A 25900-nucleotide genomic window follows, 5' to 3' on the forward strand; every position below is an offset into this window, starting at 1 on the left:
AATGATGAGAGAATTTTTATTTTTTTTATCCTTATAGCCTAACATAATACCCCTTTTTCTGTATTTTAAAATTACATGTTTATCTTCAATACACATTAACATTTATGTGTTCAACACCTTTACTATAGCCTATACTAGGCCTACTTGGTAAGACAAAAAAAAAAAAAAAAAAAAAAGACAAAACAAGTGAAAATGATGAGAAATGTAAATTATTCGTAAATATATGTAATTCGATAAACAGTCAAACGTTCTGAAGTTGACAAAAATCCTGTTCTTCGGATGTTGTCAGAGGTTGCTGAGAGGATAGCGGGCGGCGCTGCAGTTTGAGGAAGTTTGAGATGCCTGAGTCAGAGTTGCATTGCGCTCGTCTTTATCAGAAAGTCAAAAAAGCAGCTGCGCTTCACACCCGAATCGGACGAACAGCAGAAGAGCATCCGTTCGGGACCACTGCGAAACACCATTCTGCACAATGGGAGCATCCTCATCCAGCCTTTTGGACGAAAGTAAAATAAGCTACATAAGAGGTAAACTGATTTCTATATCTAATAGCCTACTCGAAAGTAATATATACTATGTAGTATGTATACATAACGGTTGCAGCTTTCTTATGTTCACTGTTGAGACTTTCTCTCGTCTATGCCTCATTATGCAGTTTTAACCGTTATTGTTCCCAAAATGTACCAAAATTCTAATCCTCGATCATATCAAATAAGAGATATTCAAGCATAATCAACAGTTTAGTAAAAAGACACTCCAGACATAAATATGACAACTGCTGTCTGTAGTGCTTAAAATGTCATCAGTTTATGTCACCGTTTCATGCAGAGTGCACACCCACTTACTGACTTAACGAAACCGGAATGCCCCCTCCTCCACCACACCCTATACTCCACCTAACATTAATCATGCTGCTAAATGTCATGCTATAGTTCATTTTAATAAACAACTTATTATTGGCATAGAAGATGCTTTTATTAAAAAAAAAAAAACTTTTTAAATCACACTTTACAGTGTTCATGTCACTGTTTATGTTGGTAGACTACTGAGTAACAGGCTTCTAATGCGCTAATTGTTTTGTGGACCTGCTTGTAATTATATCCTACACATTGTTATTAATGGTTAATAACACTGTTGTAATATTGTTATTACTATAGTAAGTTTGTAACTTGTAATGTAACCTTTAACTTGTAATAGCCTTTAGAGACTGTTATGTAAAGTGCTACCACAACGTCCTTTTCTCTACCAAAGGGTTTACATTTCAAATATTTATTCCTCCACTTCAGACGCTTTTGCAGAGCTCTCTGAATCACTGATATACTGTCATTGCAAATCTGCATGCGATTTCACTGGAATGTCACACATTCTGAGTGCATTATAGGCTACTGCAGAGAATGGGTTTCCTTCCCTTGACAGGGAGCGTACAGCTGTTCCTGCATAATGGGGATTGTTTTGCTCTTATTTCATCTGGCCATCTGTGAGCAGGAAGAATCAGACCATAGTGGAAATTCATTCCAACATTCTTTTCTCTTTATTGTTTAGTGTCTTCAACTGAATATTTACTCCCATTTTCATCATAACTTAAACAAGAGAGCTGAAATCCAAATGCTGGATAAAATGGTTGCATTTCCTAAATTCTGCATTACTTTAAAGTAGTTGTGTTGGCGCAACTTTATAGTTTATAAATACAATGCACTCCATTTGAGTGTAATTTAATACATTGTATTGGCTATAACATCACATGGAATTGATACAGGATGGGCAGATAAATTGGAATATGTAAGGGTAAAAGCAGAATGATACTGATTACGATGACACTCATGACATCACATTTGTGTGATTCAGCTGGTAAATTATTAGCAGAATAAGTGTCTGCGTTATAAACATAAACATAAACAGAAAAGGGCTTCAGTCTTGGAGTGAATAACGCCATTGTGCTCCAAAAACTCAAGCTATTTGCCACGTCCTCTTGGCTTTTTTAGGACCTGGTATGTATTTGCACAAAGCTTTCCAATGTATACACACACAGGTTAAGTGAGGACTCAGATCACTCCAGAGTTTCTGCTTGAGCACATTAGCACACTGCATGTAATTAGATTTGTTTCTGTCCAATTTTCTTATATTTTCTTCATGACAATTGCATGCCATTAAAAAGCGATTATATAGATTATGTGTTGGCTGAAAACATAACGAATAGAATGAATCAGTACAGGGTGTGGGCTGATGAAACAGATGGTAAATAACAAAGCAGCACCAGCATATAAAAGGCACACCGAATGTGTCCTTAATTATGGAAATACAGTACACACCACTCCCTCTTCCACTAAGCTCCTCAGATGATGTCATGTTTTTTTTCCACACTAACTGGGGTTCATTTGGCTGAGAAGGGCCTGTGGTGGTCTGCGCTCCCCATCAGATGTGCTGCAAAGTGACCCATATTTCGCAGTGTGGAGAATTGAAGAATTCTTAGCCAAACTGTCATGGCCAGACGTTTATGATGTTGATTTGTTGAACTTGGTTTATAACACTAAATATAAGACAGAGAAATGCAAGCATAAAATCTTCACTTTAATGAATAATTGAAACTATTTGAATTCATTTAATAATTTAATGAACTTTGCACTTTATGCTGCCATGCAATTATTGGTGGGTCAGAGTGGGCCTGGGATTAAAATGTAGGATGTTTGCGAACTGATTTGTGACCATAACTGTAGATTCACACTGTATCTCATATATTTGATATTACCAGATTGATAGATGTAATGCTGTCGATATACAATTGGAATCCACTTTGCTTCCCCAAGTGTTTATTGATCACAGAAACTATTCAGATAATTTTGGTTGATATTTTTGGAGTGAGAATTCATTTTTGAAGCTGGCACAATCAGACAGGCACAGCTCTGAGAAAATTGGTTATCCACAAATGTAATGCTTTACAATGGCAGCATTACTTCAAGCTTATCATGTGCTCTGATGGCATCAGCACCGTTTTAAGCACACTGACTGTGCTTACCTTCGTATTTTGGCACCTTGGTGTCCTGCTCAACTAGACAAAATACCTCTTAAAGGAAACTTCTCTGTTCTTCAGCGGTTCTTTGTGCTCCCTGCTCTGTTATGCCAAGCGTATCTGCCATTTGAAGATACAATTCGTAATCTGGATCCACTTTACAGATCCAGATGTTTGAAATAGACAATTGTCCTTTTAGAATTTGCAGGATGTGCATTTAATAGAGACGTATACTTGAATTGTGAATTATGTATTGAGCAGTGTTCTATAGTTCTGTAGCAGCATCTCAGTGATCTGATGACCCTGTTACTGGTTTATAATGTCAAAGTGGACATGTTCCATTTTATGGTTGACTATTTGCTCAAGCCTGTTAATTCTAACAGTTAGAGCATTTTTGTGCTTGAATTGAACATTCAGTTCTGACTTCATACTGAGTCTCCCTTCATATATTCTTCATCACTTACTCAGTATATAGTACTTCATTAAAAGCTTGCAGTGGGGGAATGGTCATGGATGTTCATGCTTAGTGCAGATGGCTCAAACGGCTCAATTCTGTCCTATACTCACCATGTGAGAACCCATCATATGGGAGGAAGATGTGTATGGATTTCCATGACAGACACATTCACTTTTCGCCCTTTGCATATGGTGACGTTTAAAACTTTTTAGCTAGACTCCTTTTGATTAAAAGAGTGTCCAAACATCCTGTAGACATGTAGATTGCCTCATCCCTATCCCCTTTCTAAAACATTCCTACCACATATTGCAAGGAATAAGGTATAGAAATTGCCAAGATAAACCTTTTGGTGTATTGAATCGAAATAAATAGATTTATTTGTGTTTTCCAGTGCAAAAGTTGTCACCATGGTGGTTGCCAGGGTATTGCTATGCAGTTGCTAGGGTGTTTTGAATGGTTGCTTGGTGGTTGATTATTAGCCCAAGTCAAAAGAGCCTATCCTCAAGTCTTTATCATATTATGGCGCCTCGGGTCCCTCCTTCAATTTAAATTTATGGTATCTTTCAACCATTTTATTATATGCCAGTAAGTCTCATTGCTTAGATCATTTACGTCTGACAAGTTATGAGGCAAAGTTTAATACTTGGGGTAGGAGATTTAAAAAAAACTTTCAGTGTCTTTGGGTGTGTTTCTACTTTTGGGAGAAGAATTAGACGGCCAATCAATTTAGTTCTGATGGCATGAGAGGAATGAGAGTTTAATACTGGGACCACATCCCAAACCTCTGGAGGAGAAAAGCTCAACACTGAGGCACAGCAGTCGAAGGCTCAGACCCACACCCTCTGACAGATTCATTTCATTATTCTAGACACACACACACACACACACACACACACACACACACACACACACACACACACACACACACACACACACACACACACACACACACACACACACACACACACACACACACACACACACACACACACACACACACACACACACTATTGGGCCTTAACCTGAACTCACACTAATGTTGCTATTGTGTATTTCTACCCTACAGTTTTGTGGTTTGTGGGAGTTAACAGAATGTTTCATGATTTCAGATGTCAGAGGAACACCTAAATTGTACAAATGTCATACTGAGTTATCATCACTTATCATCTTGCCACATTATATTTTGGAAGAAAAACTACAGTTTCATGGATTGAAAACTAATAATAACTGGTAATAGAAATAATGTAGTTCATCCTAAAAAAATTAAGAGAATGATAGCTTTGGAGCTGTCTCCCTGTTTCAGACTACAGATGTCTTCTGCAGGCCAAGAGGTGATGGGAAAAGCAATCTCTTCTCAGTTGGTCATCCAAATCACTGGACTTATAACTCTGCTCTGACACTTTTAAAGAAAAACAAGAGTTAGACAAGTGGTGTTGCCAGAAACACATAGTAAAGCACAGTAAAATAACAAAGTGTGGTTGGCTGGCTACCTAAAATTGAAAGCTTTTCACTGAAATAGTTCAGAGGAGGAAAATAACTATTAACAAGCCCTTTTAAGCATTGATTTCCTCAAAAATGCTTTCAAAACAGTGCTCTGTGTTTAAGCATTCCAATCAGCCTGCCGCCACAACATTGGCTCAACTAATGGCATACGTCTGTTTTTTTTATCAAGAGAAAGCAGGGGAAGAGTTTATTACTGGGTTACGCTAATTACAATTACACACCTTTAAAATTATATTTTCATCCTTCATAAAAATGGTACTGAAAAATATTGTAGTTATGATATAACATGTGCCTAAAAAAACATCACCTTTGTTTGCTTATAAATTCTACATCATACTGTCATTTCTTCTGTTGGTTGTTAAGAAAAATCTTCTGCTATATAATTTCTCTGGCTGCCAACTATCAACTTTTACATGATGACATAATGAAATACACTGAGCACTTTATTTGGAACATCTGTACACCTACTTATTCATGTGATTATTTAATCAGCCAATTGTGTGGCATTAATGCATTGCATAAAATCAAGCAGATACGTGTCAGGAGCTTCATTTAATGTTCACATCAACCATCAGAATGGGGTACAAATGTAATCTCAGTGATTTCGACTGTGGCATGATTGTTGGTGCCAGATGAGCTGGTTTGAGTATTTCTGTAACTGCTGATCTCCTGGGATTTTCACTCACAACAGTCTCTATAATTTACTCAGAATGGTGACAAAAACATCCAGTATACGGCATTTCTGTGGACAGAAACATCTTGTTGATGAGAGAGTTCAACGGAGAATAGTCAGACTGGTTAGAGCTGACAGAAAGGCTACAGTAACTCAGATAACCACTCTGTACAATTGTAGTGAGCAGAAAAACATCTCAGAATGCACAACACATCAAACCTTAAGGTGAGGATGTGCTTATGGGATACAACAGCAGAAGATTATGTCAGGCATTTTATTAGGACCACAGTGTTCCTAATAACGTTCTCAGTGAGTGTATGTCCATAAATAAAAAAAAAAGTAATTATGTTACAGTGATATTTGCTGTTACATTGTGACATATGGAGGCATGTAAATGGAAAGTGCTATTCCTATTCTTTACCTTAAAAAATGTGCTACATGTGGAGACATCTAAACAAACTAGTTAGAGTGAAATGAAATGTATAATTTAACATGTCTGAATCAACCTGAATACATCATATTAGAGCAACAAAATTAATGTTATGGGTTAGATCAGGTAAAAATAGCTCCTGAAGTTCAATTTACAGTGAGATTGTTATTTGAATTATTGGTTTTATCCGTAGTGTATGGTTTCTATTTAGCCTTGTATAGTAAAGTTCTGGAGAGATCTTCTCACAGCTGCCTCGGAAGTAAACAGTGCTTGGTTTCACAGGAAATTATCTCATGATGCTTTGTTCTACAATTTAACTATTGTCAGTGAATAATTGTGAAACCTAGCAGCTGAAGGTGTATAGTGTTGAGCCACCATGTCTTTGCAGAGAAAGATAGGTTCTTACAAAGCTTTAGGTTGCAAGACTGTGTATCTGATATGTTGTCTCAGATCATAGTTTGAGTCCTGCCAAGGGATTTGACAGGAAGGTGGGTTATGCTCCCCTTTCTTTCTGTCCCCTCTTTCCTGCATTAAATGAAAACACACATAGAGATATAGGGCAAAGAATAACAACAAAACAAAAGTCCCAGACACCATCCTCTGTCAGGATATCTGTGATCTGGGGCATGCTGGAGACAGGGGGCTATTTAAGATTCTGTTTGTGTGTTGGGAGAGGAAGGGAAGTTTGAGACCAAAGTCACACTGCAGATGTGCTCATACTGCAGCCTTTCTACTCTCTGCAGTGCAGATGAGAAAACAAACAGCTGTATTTAGGAATCATCTGTGGAGGCCCACATGGGACCCCACAGGTCTGTTTAACTCATCTATGGATACAACACTACATTTTACATGCTGTTGCATAGTCCAACTTCTGTCCCCATATCTGCTGTTTGTTTGATGGCACATGCTGCAATGAGTCATTAATATTGCACCTGTTGAGATATTGGAGGGATAGTTAATCCAAAAATTACAATCCTCACTAATTTTGTTTTGAACCTGAATGACTTTCTTGTTTTTCCATGTTTAAAAGGATGTTATACTCAGTCACCATTTAGCCTACTTTCATTGCAAAAAAAAATAAAAAATACAAATCTGAGGTACACGAATCTGCTTTTCTTTCTCTGTTTCCTTGAAGGTTGAAAGACTGCAGTATCTATATCAATGTATCCTGCAATTACACCAATTATGGAGAAATTATGGAGAAAGGCCTTCTGCCATACAAAAATGCCAACATCTTAATTCACCAGCAGTTATTCTGCTCAAGATGAAAGGATGCAGAGAAAAAACATAAACATTTTGCGTCTTCAGAAAGCTGAAGAGGGTGTTTTCCACAAGTGTTTCCTGGACTGAGTGTGGTAGATATGTCCAGTTTAGACTCATTTGGATGCACTTTTACCTTTGACCTTTTTGCTGATTTTGAGCCTGTGGCACACAATTGATCAGTGACCAAAAACAAATTTAGATTTATCTGTGTTGTTCAAAACTAAATACAATATAAGTGTGTTGTTAGGATCACAGTACTCTGATTACAAAGTAATTAGCTACAGTAAACAAATAATTTTTAAAGTAAAAAGTGGTGTAATGCATTGTAATTTGTGTATCCTGAAGAAACAATAAACAAAGAGGAAATACAGACACTATTTTGAATTCGCTGAGCAGAAAAATAAAAACTTTTCTGTGAAGTGGAAAGTATGCAGTAAGCAGCAAAGTAATCTGATTCCAATTTTATGAAGTAATTTTCAATTTGTACCAGATTACTATTTTTGAGTAATTTACCCAACACTGGTTAGAGTACTATCCCAGATAGCACACATACTCCAAACTATCTCTGTGATGTTTGTTTAGATCTTTTCATGTGGAAAGCATCACAATCTAATTAACATCTCAAAGACATCTGCTGAATGTCTTATTTACATCTGAGACATACTTATTGACATATGTCTTATAAATGTATTGCAGATGACCAAACAATGTAAAAAAATACATCTTCCAGGTGGAAACACACATCAAATAGAAGTCTTGGTGACATACATGTGCTATCAGGGATTGTGCCCCTGGTTATGAAAGTAATGTGTTGAAGTATGTTTTCTGTCTTAGAAGATAAATCTTTCTGATTTGTCCAGGATTTACAACAGCCTTGCTCTCAGTACAAGTTTATGTGTGTGTCATGTGTGTGTCCTCACAGGAAACCACTATCTCATCTCTAATTCGGTGACCTCCCCAGAGCAGCTGTCTACCCTCTAACTCACTTAATTCAATTCAGTTCAAGTCAATCCAATTTTATTTGTACAGCACCTTTAAAAACAAATTTGTCTCAAAGTGTCTGAAGTCTAATGCAATAATGACAAAAAAAACAAAAAAACAAAACACCCCTAAGAAGGTATAAAAAGTAAAGAATGGAAAGAATGAATTTCAAATAAGGATGTCTGGCAGAATTATATAAAATAACTAGATGCAAATTGGTATAATATGAAGTTTATTTACAGTCAGTTTTCTGATGGTGGAGATTGCCTACCATTTAAAACTGTCCACACACTGTTACCCATTAAAGAGTGCGAATTAAAACCTGCAAATTACAGATTAAAGATAAGTGTAGTTGGTTGTTTTCTAGTAGTAAACATAGTAGTTTTTTTATCCAATGTTCAGGCTTTGTTAAAATTAACCACACACAGTGTATTGTGATTTTGTATTGTTTTGTATATGTTTGCGTGGGTGTAGTTTTTGGCTAAGAGTGTTGCTTGGTTTGAGTTGTACCGAAATATTGTGTTTATTTTATTTAGTTTTTATTTTATTTTGCTTTTCAGGGTGATTGCCTTCCTGGTCTGTAACATTTGAGCTAGTCGACGCAAGTATACTACACTGTCAAAAGTGTTAACATGCTATTCTTACCTTAAGGAGCTATTTCTACCTGGTCAAAATGTATTTTGTTGGTGTAACCAAATGTATTCACGTGGAATCAATGATGACTTGGATAAAATCAGTTAATTTAGATGTTACCACATTTTTTGGTAAACATTTCTTTGCATATAGGTGAATGTACAGTTTACATTCTAGTGGTTGGTGAGAATCAAAAGCAGGAAGTGTTAGTTTACTTTTATATCCAATAGGAATTGTGCCATCCAAAAAAAGGCAGCATATTGTCCTGTTGTCCAATGAGTCTTCACATAAGAATGTTATGCAGTTGTTACTATAATAGCTAATATCATCTGGGAAATCTTCACATATCTGTACCAATCGCTGAATATTGTATCTAAGAAAGTAACTTTTATGTTCTGGTCATAGAAGTCTTATAGTTAAGGATTGCAAGAGCACAATAGGCAGATATGATACCAAAGTGAAGGTGACCAAGGAAATGGTCATGTTCTGTCATCATTCTTCCCTTAGCAGATTAGAGTGTTGTGTCACATTTGATAAACAACATCTTCTTAAAAGTAAAATGTTGGCAGGGTATGGTCTGTGGCCAGTGACCTGAAGTAGGGTTGGGGCAAAGGTCAAACACCCTGAGACTTGTAAATGAATACTTGTAAATGGTGGGAAGATAGGAAGGACAGACAGATGATTTGTATCTGGTAAGGTTGGTTTTAAAGGATTCACATGCAGTAAAGAAATCCTTTGCAGACAAAGGAATGGTAGCAGATCCAGAAGCCAACACACAATGAACTTATCACTCGTTACACAGGCAACTTTGGCTCTGCAGAAGCAAGACAGGCTTTGTTAGACTTGAGTAGTTGAGTTGAGTATACATTATTGTCCTATGTGGGAAATTTGTTTTGGACTACATACATACACCAGAGGATAGCACACACAAAACTTAAAGACACACTCACTAATATTAAATAGTAACAATGTCCCACAATACAAATAAAATATAAAAAATAAAAACCATTACAATATAAGTTTCAAATGGTCTTATTTAAAAGTCAGATTGAGGTAGGCACAAAAGAATTCCTCAAATGATCAGTCCTACTAATAGGGATTCTATATTTTCATCCAGAGGGCAAAAGACTAAATTCCTGACTCAAAAAATGGGACTGGTCTTATATAATTCCTTGGGTCTGTCTCAATACCATTTGCTCAACAAAACTTTTGTCTGCACAAGGTGGCAAAATTTAGTTTTTAACTGTGCTGACAAATTCCCGTACCATGCTGCTATTCCGTATGTAATCAAACTCTCAAAAATGGTTGATAAAATAAAAACAGAATATTCTAGCTAACCCCATAAACTCTAAACCTACTCAGGAAATATAATCTCTGTTGCAGTTTTGCAAAAAATATCTCAATATGGGCATTCCAACTCAAAGAGTTATCAATGTAAACCCTCAGATACCGGATTCCACAAATCCCAACATTTACCATCCTACAACAACTGATCAGAAACACCATGGTGTATGACCAAAGGTGAACCAGAAAAGTCAGTCCTAATCTGACATAAATTTCTTAATTGTATCAGACATTGTTTTACAAATCACTGGTACTGTTAAATGTAGCGTGTCTCATTGGAAAATGAGCACTGTAAATTATATCAGTAGCCACTGCCAATGGTTAGGCAGAACTCCATCTGGAGAATCAGAATTCTATACTGTTTTTTTCTCTGCAGGAAAAATATTTCCAAGGAAAGTCAATATTTTCCCTAGAAAACTTGGAAATTGGGATCTATGCCTGAGAGCTGTTGCAAAGAAAGTTTTGAATTTGTGTTTGTGCAGTGGAGTAGTAAACCCTGGCTTAGTCTTCCAGATAATGCATCACAGCAGTCCTGTGGAATGCATCATCTCCCTCATAGTAACATACAATACAATGGATGATCTCATGACTTGGTCTACTTGACGGTTACAGTTATTACAATTAATTACAGTTTGACACTCTTGAGGATAACAACTTTCCCTCATATATAATTATTACAAAGTCTACATGGATATCAACTTAATTAATATAAATACATATATTTGTGCTGGTATCCAGCTTATGTTGTGTTTTAGGTGCTCGTCCCCCAACATTGGATGCTGGTGTGCTGGTGTCTACACCAGGCTTTCCTTAACCAGCTTCATCAGAAAGACTATACTGGTCAACAAGCTTTTCAAACTAAGTTTTGCTGGTGAAATGCATTGCATCTTTATGGTGGTCCACAAGCTTGAAAAGCACCAAACCAGCACTAACCAGCATCAACCAACCTAGACCATCATGGGAATTGCATGCTGGTTAAGCAGGTCTTTTTAGCAGGGGTTTGACAACAGTTTTTCATTTAGTCTGCACAACAAAATGCATTGCATGTTGCATCATTTGTATTTAGGACATGAGGTTAGGATTAGTCATAGTGCTGGAGTTAGGGGAATGAAGAACATTCTTATTGGCCAATCATTTCCCTCAGACTTTAAGCATAGGTTAGGAGGATTAGGGTTTAGATTAGGGTTAGGGATAAGGATTTGTCTATGATTGTTTTTATGGCAACAAGATCAATATTCTTGTCTAAATACAAAATGATCAGATTGAGATTGTTGCCAGCAACAGTAGGTTGAAAGTTCTTCTGTTGAAATTCAAAGCATTAACCCAATGGCCAAAGCTGGAAGTGTTTTTGAATGTTTGGGCATGTGTGAGTGCCAGTTTCTGACTGAAATGTCCTGCAAAAGAAAGTTGCATTTTTGTGTTGTTAATTATGTAATACAGTCAAAAGGAATGTATATTTTATTAACCATATGCCCTAACCCAAACACTAAACCTAATCGCCAGTAGAGTAAAAATGTAATTTTAATGTGAAAATACAAACTCCAAATCACGCTCACCATTGTTTATGTAACCCAATTACTGACTGGTTTCCATTGGACCAGAACTTGAATCTCAAAGGGTGCTCATGCATCGTGCTATCAGTAGCGCTAGAGGGAAATGTAAGAATGCTTAAATTGATGGCACTCAGAGGCATCATACCTATTCAGACAGAGGGGACATGTGCCCCCTTAGATTTCAGATCCAAGAAGATTTTGAATGGATTATTTAAACATCCAAAAACATATTTGTACCTTCGAAAATAAAAAATAATCAAACAAATTGATTGCATTAACTTCAGTGCAGTTAACGTGGGTTGACTGGGGTTACGGTGGCTGAATTTGGTGACACCCCTGATGGCGCTTGTCAATAATCTGGCTGAATGGTGCTGATTTTAGGAGACATGAACTTTCGGAAGTAATCATGTTGCTTATGCATGTTGTGTATAGAAAAAATTGTACCAGAAATGTGGTTACCTGACTGCAATTTTACACTGTACTATGGTATTGGGAATGGCTGTATTAAATTTGATGTTTCATGTGTTTTTAGGCCGAACAGAGGCAGAGCTGAAGAACTTCACTCCTCATTACAGAAGACAGAGCTGTGTCACTTTCTTTTCTTATCTAAAGGATGAGGTGGAACAGCACAGATCAGGCCAGGCCCAGCTGCTCAAACAGAAGGTTTGAACAATACTCTAACACAAACATCAACTAATGTGGGGATATTTTTATTTTTACACTTAAAAATACTTAAGCACTTATGATATCAACCTAATCTCTTATTAACACATACAGTGAGGAAAATAAGTATTTGAACACCCTGCTATTTTGCAAGTTCTCCCACTTAGAAATCATGGAGGGGTCTGAAATTGTCATCGTAGGTGCATGTCCACTGTGAGAGACATAATATAAAAAAAAAAATCCAGAAATCACAATGTATGATTTTTTAACTATTTATTTGTATGATACAGCTGCAAATAAGTATTTGAACACCTGAGAAAAGCAATGTTAATATTTGGTACAGTAGCCTTTGTTTGCAATTACAGAGGTCAAACGTTTGCACACACTGCAGGAGGGATTTTGGCCCACTCCTCCACACAGATCTTCTTTAGATCAGTCAGGTTTCTGGGCTGTCGCTGAGAAACACGGAGTTTGAGCTCCCTCCAAAGATTCTCTATTGGGTTTAGGTCTGGAGACTGGCTAGGCCACGCCAGAACCTTGATATGCTTCTTACAGAGCCACTCCTTGGTTATCCTGGCTGTGTGCTTCGGGTCATTGTCATGTTGGAAGACCCAGCCTCGACCCATCTTCAATGCTCTAACTGAGGGAAGGAGGTTGTTCCCCAAAATCTCGCAATACATGGCCCCAGTCATCCTCTCCTTAATACAGTGCAGTCGCCCTGTCCCATGTGCAGAAAAACACCCCCAAAGCATGATGCTACCACCCCCATGCTTCACAGTAGGGATGGTATTCTTCTTCCTCCAAACACAGTTAGTGGAATTATGACCAAAAAGTTCTATTTTGGTCTCATCTGACCACATGACTTTCTCCCATGACTCCTCTGGATCATCCAAATGGTCATTGGCAAACTTAAGACGGGCCTTGACATGTGCTGGTTTAAGCAGGGGAACCTTCCGTGCCATGCATGATTTCAAACCATGACGTCTTAGTGTATTACCAACAGTAACCTTGGAAACGGTGGTCCCAGCTCTTTTCAGGTCATTGACCAGCTCCTCCCATGTAGTTCTGGGCTGATTTCTCACCTTTCTTAGGATCATTGAGACCCCACGAGGTGAGATCTTGCATGGAGCCCCAGTCCGAGGGAGATTGACAGTCATGTTTAGCTTCTTCCATTTTCTAATGATTGCTCCAACAGTGGACCTTTTTTCACCAAGCTGCTTGGCAATTTCCCCATAGCCCTTTCCAGCCTTGTGGAGGTGTACAATTTTGTCTCTAGTGTCTTTGGACAGCTCTTTGGTCTTGGCCATGTCAGTAGTTGGATTCTTACTGATTGTATGGGGTGGACAGGTGTCTTTATGCAGCTAACGACCTCAAACAGGTGCATCTAATTTAGGATAATAAATGGAGTGGAGGTGGACATTTTAAAGGCAGACTAACAGGTCTTTGAGGGTCAGAATTCTAGCTGATAGACAGGTGTTCAAATACTTATTTGCAGCTGTATCATACAAATAAATAGTTAAAAAATCATACATTGTGATTTCTGGATTTTTTTTTTTAGATTATGTCTCTCACAGTGGACATGCACCTACGATGACAATTTCAGACCCCTCCATGATTTCTAAGTGGGAGAACTTGCAAAATAGCAGGGTGTTCAAATACTTATTTTCCTCACTGTATGTAACTGCCAAATCAAAAGGAAGATTTCAAATATATATTTTTCAGCCACAGGAAATTTCAGCTAATACTGTAGCACACCATTGATTAATGCTTTTACAAATTTTGCAAAGTTAGCAGCAGCATTTATAAAAAGTTATTGTATAGTAGATAATATAACTTTTAGTTTCTGAAATTGGTACTTGTCACTTCACAGGAGCCTCTGCAGGCCACTGAGGTCCTGTATAAGGACAGCATGCTTTACTTTGATGACAACAGGAAGTGGAGAGAGAGATTTGTTGTAGTCTGTGCTGACTATAGCCTGGAGCTACATGATAGCCAAGAGGTTTTCAAAAGTTTTCTTTGTTCATTTACATTAAATCAATTTAATTAATACATAAATATATTGTAGGTGATATGATGCAGTAATATTTTGTGCATCCAGACTTTTACAAAGGGAACACCTGCACGCCACAAACTCCTTCCAACAGGTGGCGCTGTGTTGACTTCAGAGGAGAAATACAATGCTGTCGTAGACAAGGCCTTGCCTGATCCTAATGGTGGGTTTTGCTACTTTTCGTCTGGTCTTGCATAACCAGACTTTTGACTATCGGTATGATGTCGGGTTTACTTTGCACCTTATACTATTTGATTAACCACAATTTGTATTGTTTTTATGTGCAGTTTAGTGACGGGCTTATCTAAAATTGTTAAAACCCCCAAAATAGACTGGGATGATTTTGTTAAAACAAGATTTATCATCAGAATTTCTGTCCATCCAAAGTAATAAATAAAGATAATTTCACTGACATTACTCAGACAAATGCATAATATAAAATTCTGCTTGTGGATTTCTTGTTTACTTGCTTAATTCCATAAACAAAAAGTACTCCTTACCTTTCAATGATTTGATGCCATTATTCTGGCAAACATTGGCAAATCCAGTAATTCACTAATGGTCGAGAATGCTCATTGTATCAACCCGGTAGGCCTACCTTGTCTACAGTACATGACTTAACTTCCATGTGGACTGGGCGGCCCAACATTTGAAATTTGCATGCAGGCAGCCAATAGAAATGTTCAGCCATGATGCCAATTTGTAGGTGAACCCAGAAGTCTAATTTGCCATGGGTTCTCTCTGGATTTTCCTATGGGTTTTTATAATGTTTTTACTTACAATATGTGTAAAATAAGGTCTGTAATAAACATTACTTGACGATTCATGGACGTTTTGTTCTACAACATAAATTACACAGTCACACCTCTAATGGAATTTTTGAAGCTGCCGTGCGTTTAAAAAAAGTATGTAATTCAATACGGGTAAAAAATTACATTTGAGGTATAACTGTGTGTAATTTATGTTGTCGAACAAAACATCCATGTATCGTCAAGTAATGTTTACCAAAGACCTAAATTTACACATAAGTTCAAAAACCTTATTATAAAAACCCATAGGAAAATCCTGAGGGAACCCATGGTGAATTAGATTCTGGGTATTTGATTACAAGCTGAACAGCTTTATTGGATAAGAGCATTGCCAGTCTGAGAAAGTACTTTTCATTCTGGGATGGAAACTACATGTACTCTAAATTCCTGTCCATGTCTCTCACCCAGTTTGAATAAATGTTTGCGTGTTGTTTAGGATGTAAAGAAGAGTCCTCTGTCCCTCTGGTGGTGGTTCCTGGTCCTCTTCCTGTGTACCTGAGACTGCCTTACAGACGAGACTACTACTTCTGTTTCCAGCAAGAAGAGAAACGAGCCCGCTTTGTCTCAATATTGAATGACTGCATTCGCCATCAGAACCAAGGTAACTGCTCTCCACTCAAAACAAATGATCATAACCAGGATGTTTTTGTTACTGACACTACCTCATGCCAGGTTCACACATCCTTCATGAGTGTGGCATGAAGGGGCGGTCACGTTGGACGTTCACATTGCCCACATCTCTTCTGTGAGAACAGCAGCGCCTCTGCGTATGAAATAAAGTTATCTATGGGGTCCTACGGCAAATGTTTTCTTTAATGAGGTCATAATTAGCTATTTTAGTGTTGTACTGCACCCAGAGCCGCTGAGTTCAGAGTGAGCCACGCAGCAAAAATAGACTCCATGCCGAAACTAGCCGCTCACTGCCACGTCTGGGACGCTTCTCCTCATGACTCACGCTTGAGTGAGTGTAATTGGTGTCACCTGTTAATACGGCCGCTGAAACGAAAACACGCCACTCACGCCTAGCTCACGGAGGAATTGTGAACCCGGCGTCAGAGTCAGAGTGCATATTTGACTTCCTGTTTGTGATCAACAGACCAAAGATGAAATTATTTTAACCCCTGGAAAATTTCCTATTTGAATTCTTTTGTGACTAACACTTTTTTGCACCCACCCAAAATCAACATATAAGCACTTGCTCTATAACAGCAATATGGCTGACCAGAGGACACAAGCTACATGTGGGGACCACTGCTTTCTCATCCGTTTGCTTCTGTTTTTCTTTGGTGGTCATGGTGATACACTAATAATATCCAGAATTGCAAAGCTCTCTTCCTGCATGTGGGGAAGGGCTCATCAGCTTGCCACTTAGTGGTTGCATGGTCTCTGCAGAGCATGAAACTGCACGCCACAAGCTAAAAACTGTCATACAACCTAGAATCTGTTTTCACACCTTAGCACTAGATGTATAATTTAAAGGGATAGTAGGTCTGCTCTGTAGGTCCATACAATGAATGGCCACCATTCACTTGAATTGTATCGACCTACAGAGCTAAGATATTCTTCTTATAATCTTCATTTGTGTTCAGCAGAAGAATGAGGTTGAGTAAATGATGAGAGAATTATTATTTATTACGTCAAAATTAATCACATTTACTTTAGTAAATATGTTACTTTAGTAATACTGTGCATGTTCCTGGCTTTATTGTGATCATTGATGTATGTTATTTCAAAGAAAAACATATTTGTCTTTAAGTCTTTCATCAAAATGTAATAATTTGCTGTGCATATAAAACAACTTTGCCCTTTGGCTAAAATCACCAATACAGCTCTTATTTCTCAACCCCTCCTCTCCAACCACTTGGTTCCATTCTGGTATGTAATGCCCACTTTTCATTATATAGTCAATTCTGATGGTTAAAATCGAGTCCCACCCTCAGGGGCATAGAACCAAATTTTGGGCCCCTTGCACAGAACTTTGTTTGGGCCCCCGGACCCTGTAGCGATATCCAATATAAACGTTTTAGATGGATATTTAAGTGTTATTTCCTAACATTTTATTTTCAAATGCAAATTTGAATCAAGAAATACATTTTAAAAGCCTACTAGCAAAATAAATTATTTAGGAGTTTTCTTGTTGGCAAATTCACCATAACATTTCTGAAATGAGAAGAGTGCCATGTTGTTCAGTCTATCCTGAGACATTTGCTCTCAGGTAGTTTTAGAAAGTCTTAACATGCTAACTGATATTTACACTGGGTTAGAAATTAATTTAAAATTAGGTCTTGATATTGTTACATGTTTCCAGATTCGATTTGGTTCTGATTCATAATCTGTCGATTCGATTTTATTCGATATGGATTCGTATACAGTAGCTATATTTTTGTTACAATGTCCATTTAACTTAAATATAAAATACATGATTTCTCAGCTCATGCTGTTAGTTATGAAGGGAACTTCTAATCTTTTAGATAACCCCTTCTAGGTACAATGAAAATATTAATATTAAAAAATTTATTTTGTCACTTTTTCATCATATTGGTTGTATATAAATTCATTATATTCCCTCAATAAATGTCTGGAAACTGCATTTATTATTTTGAATATATCGTTTTTTACAAGCTTAAATTGTTCTATTTACAATTATTTACATTGGTACTCAGAACACATGCTAAATCTTTACTGTCTCTTTAAATAGACAACGCATCTAAACGCAACGATTAAGTGGTTCTTGCTCTTGGGGCACGTGGTAAGTTGTGTGTGGATTGCGGTGAGTAGCATGAGTCTCCACGTGCTGTGAGTCTCCGCAGTGTCATGCATAGTAAGCTACATGATAAGATGTGTGGATTGACTGTCTCAGAAGCGGAGGCAACTAAAGCTTGTCCTCAGCCACTTGTATTGAGGTGAGTAACCAGCCCACCACAAGGACCTACTAAGTGGAGTGGTGGTTGTGTAGTGAGTTAAAGCACAGAACTTTAAAGCAAAAGGTTGCCCGTTCAATCCCCACAGTCACCACCATCGTGTCCTTGAGCAAGGCACTTAACTCCAGGTTGCTCTGGGGGGATTGCTCCTGTAATAAGTGCACTGTATTTAAAGTGTTAATTTTGGACAATGTTTTCATGAATATCAAACAAATATTCACCTAAGTAGCTACGTTGACAGGGATGGCTTACTTTTCTTCTGTAAAAAAAACTCAGAAATTGTCTGCCGCCTGCCACTCTTTCTCTGCACCTTTTTCTTTTGAATGTTGTTACAATATATCACAAATGATTATATGATGGAATATCAATTAAGCATTTCTGTGAGTCCCCCCTCCAGTGAGGGCTACTGTTACTCAGGTCCATCATTACCTGCAGTCTGATGTCCCTGCCCACCCTTCATTTACATTGTTGAATATCTCGTTACACTTGGAAAAACATCAGATTATATAAGTAAAATGGATTGCGACTTAAAACATAATGTCATTGTCAATTGGTTTTCTTTTTAGCTAAATAAAATAAATCGGTAGTGGAAATCACAATTTTCAACTGATCGCCTAATGGCCTGCTTGCTAATTTTAAGACAGTTCTATATAATATAGTTTTTGTTGGTCACAACTGTCACTTCAACCACAAAAGAGAACTTTCTAAGAAAAGCTTACATAATAAAATGTATTACACAATCAATTTAGTGAGTCCAACCAAAGATCTGTAGAACAATTGAATGAGATTATCTCTGTCTCTCTTTCTTTTTGTCTCTCTCACAAGATTATCTGAAGAGTATGACCTGTGAAGTGCAGGCTTTCCTGAAGGCCATTCACTTCTACAGACAGGAAAAGGGTCATTATGAATCATGGGAGATGCTGGTGGGCACTGACTTGCAGGTGGGCCTCCTAGTTTACCATTTCTCTATCAGTCCTCACAAGCACGTTTTAACTCCACACAAAAGCCAGTGCAACACCAGAGAACCAGAAACACAGTGTCTACTTCTTTTAAATGACACAGATGAGTCATACTTGATGAAGTGACCACAATCCAAATAAGTATATTTTCTCCTTAATCCAGATCACTGACATTATGCTCTGTAAGAGGGGTAGACAGACAGAGATAGATTAACTGGAACCTTTTTATAGGCTGTGTGATTAAGGCAGACGTCACAAAAACAATTGTCATAAAATGGTTATTTATATCCTCTTCTATAGTGTGACAATAGAAAATATACATTTTAGATTTTGAAACATTCCTTTTGCAAATAGAATAGAATAGAACTAAAACAAGGAGTCCTGCAACAGAGAGACTGGATCTCAACATTATTGTGTCAGTCTGGGATTACGTGAAGAGATAGAAGCAATTCAGAAATCTTAAATATATAGAACTGTAGTAACTTCTCCAAGATGCTTGGAACATCATATCTGTATGTAGCCTTAGTCACCATACATTCATGGTATGGAAAACAGATGCCATATTAGTGAATGGTGACTGAGACTAACATACTGCCAGTGCTTTCTATCTGCTTTTGTGTTTCATTGAAGAAACATAGTCATACAGGTTTGAAAAAACATGAGGGTGAGTAACAGATGACAGAATTTTCTGGTTCCTAAAAAATATGGCTTGGGTCCCCCCTTTAATGCAAGTCTATCATTTTAAAGTGACTCAATAATTTTTTCCTCATTAAAAACATGTTACTCATAAAAACGTAAGTGTAAAACTATGAGCTATCACATAAGATGAAGACTCCAGTCACACCAGTATCCTTAAAAAAGCTATTTTATCCTACATGGAGAGGGTCCCCTCATGGGGGCTGCCATGTTTGGATCACATGACTGTTAACCGCACAGTTATCGGACACTTTCACTCATGGATTAAATTAATCATGGCTTGACTGTTAATATTGAATTTCTACAATGGATTTAGTAACAGAAAACTATAACATTTGAATGATGCTACATCCCCGCCACTAGGTGTCAGTGTAAATCCAAGACAACATAAACAAATATTACTGAGTGAGCTTTTTAGCTTGTTTTATTATCCTTCAGGCAAAATAATTAGAAGAACTAACCTCTAATCCTAAATGTGAGCAAAAATAACAGTGACACATGCCCTAGCAAGCAAGCAGAACAAATTATTTATATGCTGTTCTTGTTAGTCCCCATTGTTAGGGCCTGTTTAAATAAAATCTTGAGATCACAGCAGGATCTCTCACAGGATGTCCTGTAGCCACTTAAGGAAACACCCCTGCCTTCCTCTTACTATTGTTAAATCATATATTCAACCCTAATTTGGTGTAAAGGTGTTTATGTAGGAACTCAAAGCAACAAAGCAAACAAAGCTTGTGATCGGCTGATATGTATATTGTTATACTGTATGCAGGGTTACTTTTGAAATGTATTTCACTACATATTACAGAATACATGCTGTAAAATGTCATTTGTAAGTTATTCCGTTAGATTACTCAAGGTCAGTAATGTATTGTAAATACTTTGGATTACTTCTTCAGCACTGGTAGATTTGTTTTACTTGTTTTGACTATAAAAACTCTGCTAGTACAGTAAGACAAAATACACGTGTTAAAAATACATTCTCTGACTAAACCTAAATATCTTATGCAGTGTTGTTTCTAAAACAAGATTAATCTAATTGATCTTGTTTTAAGGATTTTTAGATAATTTTACAGGAAAACAATACAAACATTATTATCAAGAATACGATTTTTGCCCTAATATCAAAGGTATTACTAGAAAAAAAAAAGAAATTTTGATCCAACGTGAATTTTCCTGGTAACGTGCATGTAAAATGGCTAGAAATAGCATTTTAGCATAGTATAAAGCTAACAATTGTAAAACCCGGACTGTATGTAAGGGAATAATGTATGGGAAAACAAACCCTGACACACTAAAAAAAAATACTAAATGAACATGAATATTGATTTGAGTTTAAATTATTTTACTTTATTATGTAAGAAGAAAAAGAAAGTGAAATGATACACGAATGACGTGAAATTGAATTGCATGAAACAACAATCAGTTGTCTATACGGTTTAGTGGTTGATCAAAATATATATTTTTTAAATATATCATGGCAGATTGGCCATTCAAAATCAAGTATTCAAGAGAGCCATGTTATAAGACATTTTAAATCATATTTAAATCATTATGACCTGACAGATAGGCCTACTTGTTTTCTGGCTCATTCATTACAACTTAGGATCCACATACAGTAGCATTTAATAACCACAACTCTGTTGTAAATACTTGAAGTCTGCAGACTGATTTATTGTTATGACATAATGACAACAACCCAATGATTCAACTTTTTTACTTTTCCTTAACTCTTTCCCCTCCAAACAAGGAATTTTCCGGGTATCCGTGTTTTAGGTGGTATACGGTAAGGAAGACCCGCACGCATGTTTTGAAAGAGTACGCAACTCTTTGATCAAAGAAACAGACTGCGATCGTCTCAAACGTGAAGAAGTGGAACACCATACTAATACTAAAGCACTTGTTTGATAAAAATGCCTTTTTCTCAGCTTTTTGTCCGAAATGTTGTTTTTGACAAAACCTACCTCTGTTCAAGTGGCAATAAAAAAAGAACAAATGAAGATAAAATAAAATAGTTTTTTTTGCCTAAAAGCAGAGGCTCAGATCTTTATTTTGATATATAGCATCTTCATATATTCATGGAAGAAAATATTCTGCGGGCCATTAAATTTTAGCGAAAATCGTCAAAAACCCTGGCGGTGGCTGGCAACTTTTTTTTAAAAACGCTGGCGGGGAAAGAGTTAATGTGGATATTTTGTGTTTGTGACTCAGTCCTGTGTCATTACAATTTTCATTCTGCCATGAGCCCCTGCTATGACGCCAACCTTCCTTTATCCAATCGTGACTCCCTCTGTCTCTCTGCAGGTGCTGGCTTACCTGGTGATGGAGGAGTTACTGCCCTCCTTGCAGACAGAGCTGTTGCCCAAACTAAAGGGAAAGAAGCCAGAGAGGAAGAGGGTGTGGTTTGCGGTCAGTGAGATTAGCCTACTCCACACTTCTATTCTTAGACTTCTTCAACGTCTCAGGCAGTTCACTTATGTGTTGTATGTCACAGTCAAGCAATATTTTGTATAAAGATGAAGTCTTTTTTTCCTCCATTGTTTCATATCCACTTATTCTAGCTTCCTAGTGGTGTAGTAGTGTCTGAAGAGGTGGGCATACTGTGAATTTATGATGGACCCCCCCTTCAAAAAGAAAATTCACCCGGTTTCTAAAAATCATATATTTACATTTATATATATATATATAAATGTAAATATATGATTTTTGTTGGGAGGGTTACTTTTGAAATGTATTCCACTCCAGATTACAGAATTCATGCTTGTAAAATGTCCTTTATAACATATTCTGTTAAATTACTCAAGGTCAGTAATGTATTGAAAATACTTTGGATTACTACTTCATCACTTGTTTTGACTATAAAAATTGCCAGTACAGTAAGACAAAATACACAAGTTAAAAATACATTCTCTGAAAAACCTAAATATCTCATGCAGTGTTGTTTCTAAAACAAGATAAATCAAACTGATCTTATTTTAAGGAATTTTAGATATTTTTTTTACAGGAAAACAATACAAAAATAATGATCAAGAATATGATTTTTGCCCTAATATCAAAGGTCTTACTAGAAAAAAGAAACTATTATCCAACGTGGATTTTCTTGATAAAAAACATGATCGTGCTAGTAACATGCATGTAAAATGGCTAGAAATAGCATTTTAGTTTAGCGTAAAGATGACAAATTACACAAGGTTTATTTCTATTTCTTCTGCTCCAAACTTACTTCAAACTTTTCTGTCCACTCGTATGAATGTAACACATCATCAGAAAGTGTTTCACTGCTGTTCAAATGCACTTTGGATCACATCATTTATATGTATACATGTTTTCCATCTGAAAAGGAGAAAATATTAAATTAAACAAATGACAATAAAGTGCAAAGTAATCTTTTAGTAATCAAAATACTTTTTGAATGTAACTATTTAAATTACCAATTATATAAATTGTAACTGTAGTGGAATACAGTTACTTATATTTTGTATTTTAAATACGTAATCCCATTACATGTATTCTGTTAATCCCCAAGCCTGCTTGATGGCATAGTGCACAGAACAGCTAAGAACCATTGTATGGTAACTTGATGTTCTATATGTATTTAAACGTATAGATCTTATTAATGTTCCTTTGATTAGGCTACTATGAAAATGAATTAATAAACTAATACATACACAATACACAATAAACTTTTAAGCATTGAATTGCTAAAATGAGTGTAGTAATGTTCAAGTTAACACATTATCTAGGATTACCATATATAGCCTATGTAATAATTAATGGTTATTTTTAGCGCTGTCAATCGATTAAAATTTTTAATCGAATTAATTACATGGTGTCCTGATTAATTAATCACAATTAATCGTACATACAAATATTTGCTGAGAAAGCCCCTCATTTAACAATAATTCAATATATAATGATGAAATAATTATACATAGTTATCTTTAAATATTAAAAAAATGATATATATAATCATATATAAAGAAATGACACAAATCAGTTTTATCTTTAGCTTTTTTGTGGTTTGTTTTTCTGGCCTTCTCATTGTTGTAGCATCTTCATCCAAATCACTAAAAGTACATGAAACATAATTCTCCCTTCATGTCCTGTAACAGTTGGAAGGGGCAACCATTCTTTCTGCCATCAGGAAAAATCTAGACAAAGGCAGCTCTGTGTTCATGAAGTGGGTTTACGGTGGCAAATTTTAGGATGTAAATGTTTTTTTATTTTTGTTTATCTGTGTGTTTAGACAGTGGAAGCAACATATGAGCTTGTGCAGGAACAGCTGCGAGAGGGACTAGAGAGTTTGAAAAATGAATGCAGAGATGCCACCAAACAGCAGGAGGCACTCATACGCTCAGACATGGACCAGATCACCAACTCACAAACATTTCTGGAAATGAAACTGCAAGGTATGGACATACTAGAATGTGTCTATACAGTGTTTCAGTTTTATATGTAATATTATGCGATGGACTGGCGACCTGTCCAGGGTGTCCCCCGCCTTTCACCCAATGTTAGCTGGGATAGGCTCCAGCCCCCTGCGACCCTGTATACAGGATAAGTGGTTGACGATGGATGGATGGATGGATGGATGGATGGATTATATATAAATGAAGTTCCAAACGAAAGTTTGGGAGGAGCTTGTTTAGGCCTGCCAATCATATCCCAAGGATATATAAGTGGTTCCTTCCCTGGCACTAGTGATGATTCATCTGGCATCCCTACAACTCCCCATCTCCCTATACCAATTATTATTTCAAAATTGTCTTTTTTATTTCTTGCTTTATTCATATAGTCCAGGGAGTCCTCAGAGCCCAAGCTCAGTCCAGTGCTCGTGCCCCGCCATTTTTGACAGCACACCAAATCTGTTTACCTTAATACACCCAGGACAATATGAACCAATGAACTTGTTAATTCTCTATATGGTTTGTAGAATTATGTAGGGGAGACCAGGGACAATTCTAACTGTTAGTTACATATTCCTTCAAACTTCGCTATGTGCTATAGCTTCGCTATTTAAACTGACGGGTTAAACTTTCAACTTACAAAATCATGTGACAAAACAACATTGTGCCAACCACAGCGTTATTTGTCTTTTGTATAAATGGCATCAAAACTACATCCGGAAAAGAAAACCAATTACGTTTTAACATTGAAACCTGTTTGAGTCTAAAGAGTCTCTAGTTTCATCCGATGTGCCATTTTTACAATTTGAATGATTTATTGCCAAATGTCACGCTGCTAAACACAATGTACAGTGGACAATAGCAAAAGGTTTTCATTGTAAGTCCTATATTAACAATGCATTTTTACACTGAGAAAATGTTTTTGCTCTCAGAGGTTTTCTATAGAGTTCAGATGAAAATAAGGTGCATTTCGAACTGTTCTGAGACCAGTGCAGACAGACAGCACACTAGAGATTAAGTAATTCACTTAATAGGGAGCAAGGGAGCATCCTATATCTCTCCTATGAAGCAAAGTGCATTCAATACTAATTCAATTATAAGTTCCTGTCAAAAGTTCAGTGTAAGGCTGCAAATTATGTTTGGACCACTCAACATGTTGGGCAGAAATGACACAGTGGTAATCAGTACTTTGATAGTTACCATAATAAACAATTTTACTAAAATATATGACTTTCTATAGCTTGGAATTATTTAAAATTTCACAACTTAATCCCGCTGTCCACAGAGGTGGACATACATTTTTAGGAAAACGATTTGCTCTAGAAAATCTTTTTTTGGGCATGTTTACTAGGTGCTACTAGTTATAAATCAAAAAGGGAAATGAAAAATGCACACAGCAGTCATGCTCGGGTTTCAGGAGGTTAATTCGGTGTTAATTACAAATTACACAACTAAAGTAATGTAATAATTTAGATGACACTTTTTAGGTAATCTAATCTGAATACTCACTTTACTAAACATTAGTAAACATGAAATTAAACAGCAACTTTTGTTT

At 36.7% G+C, this 25900-nt stretch overlaps 1 protein-coding gene across 1 annotated transcript in view; it reads left to right on the top strand.

The window, feature by feature from the left end:
• The first annotated feature begins 235 nt into the window (after positions 1-235).
• Positions 236-25900, top strand: part of LOC127648767 (protein Niban 1-like) — a 34708-nt gene continuing 9043 nt past the window's right edge. The window contains exons 1-8 of the mRNA XM_052133522.1: positions 236-524; positions 12374-12504; positions 14375-14503; positions 14603-14717; positions 15800-15964; positions 19110-19225; positions 22244-22348; positions 24186-24348. Of these exons, the coding sequence (XP_051989482.1) occupies positions 470-524; positions 12374-12504; positions 14375-14503; positions 14603-14717; positions 15800-15964; positions 19110-19225; positions 22244-22348; positions 24186-24348 (979 nt within the window). The 5' untranslated portion in view covers positions 236-469. The remainder of the gene's footprint in view (positions 525-12373; positions 12505-14374; positions 14504-14602; positions 14718-15799; positions 15965-19109; positions 19226-22243; positions 22349-24185; positions 24349-25900) is intronic.

This window comes from Xyrauchen texanus, chromosome 9, assembly GCF_025860055.1.
Source record: "Xyrauchen texanus isolate HMW12.3.18 chromosome 9, RBS_HiC_50CHRs, whole genome shotgun sequence".
Classification (NCBI taxonomy): Eukaryota; Metazoa; Chordata; class Actinopteri; order Cypriniformes; family Catostomidae; genus Xyrauchen; species Xyrauchen texanus.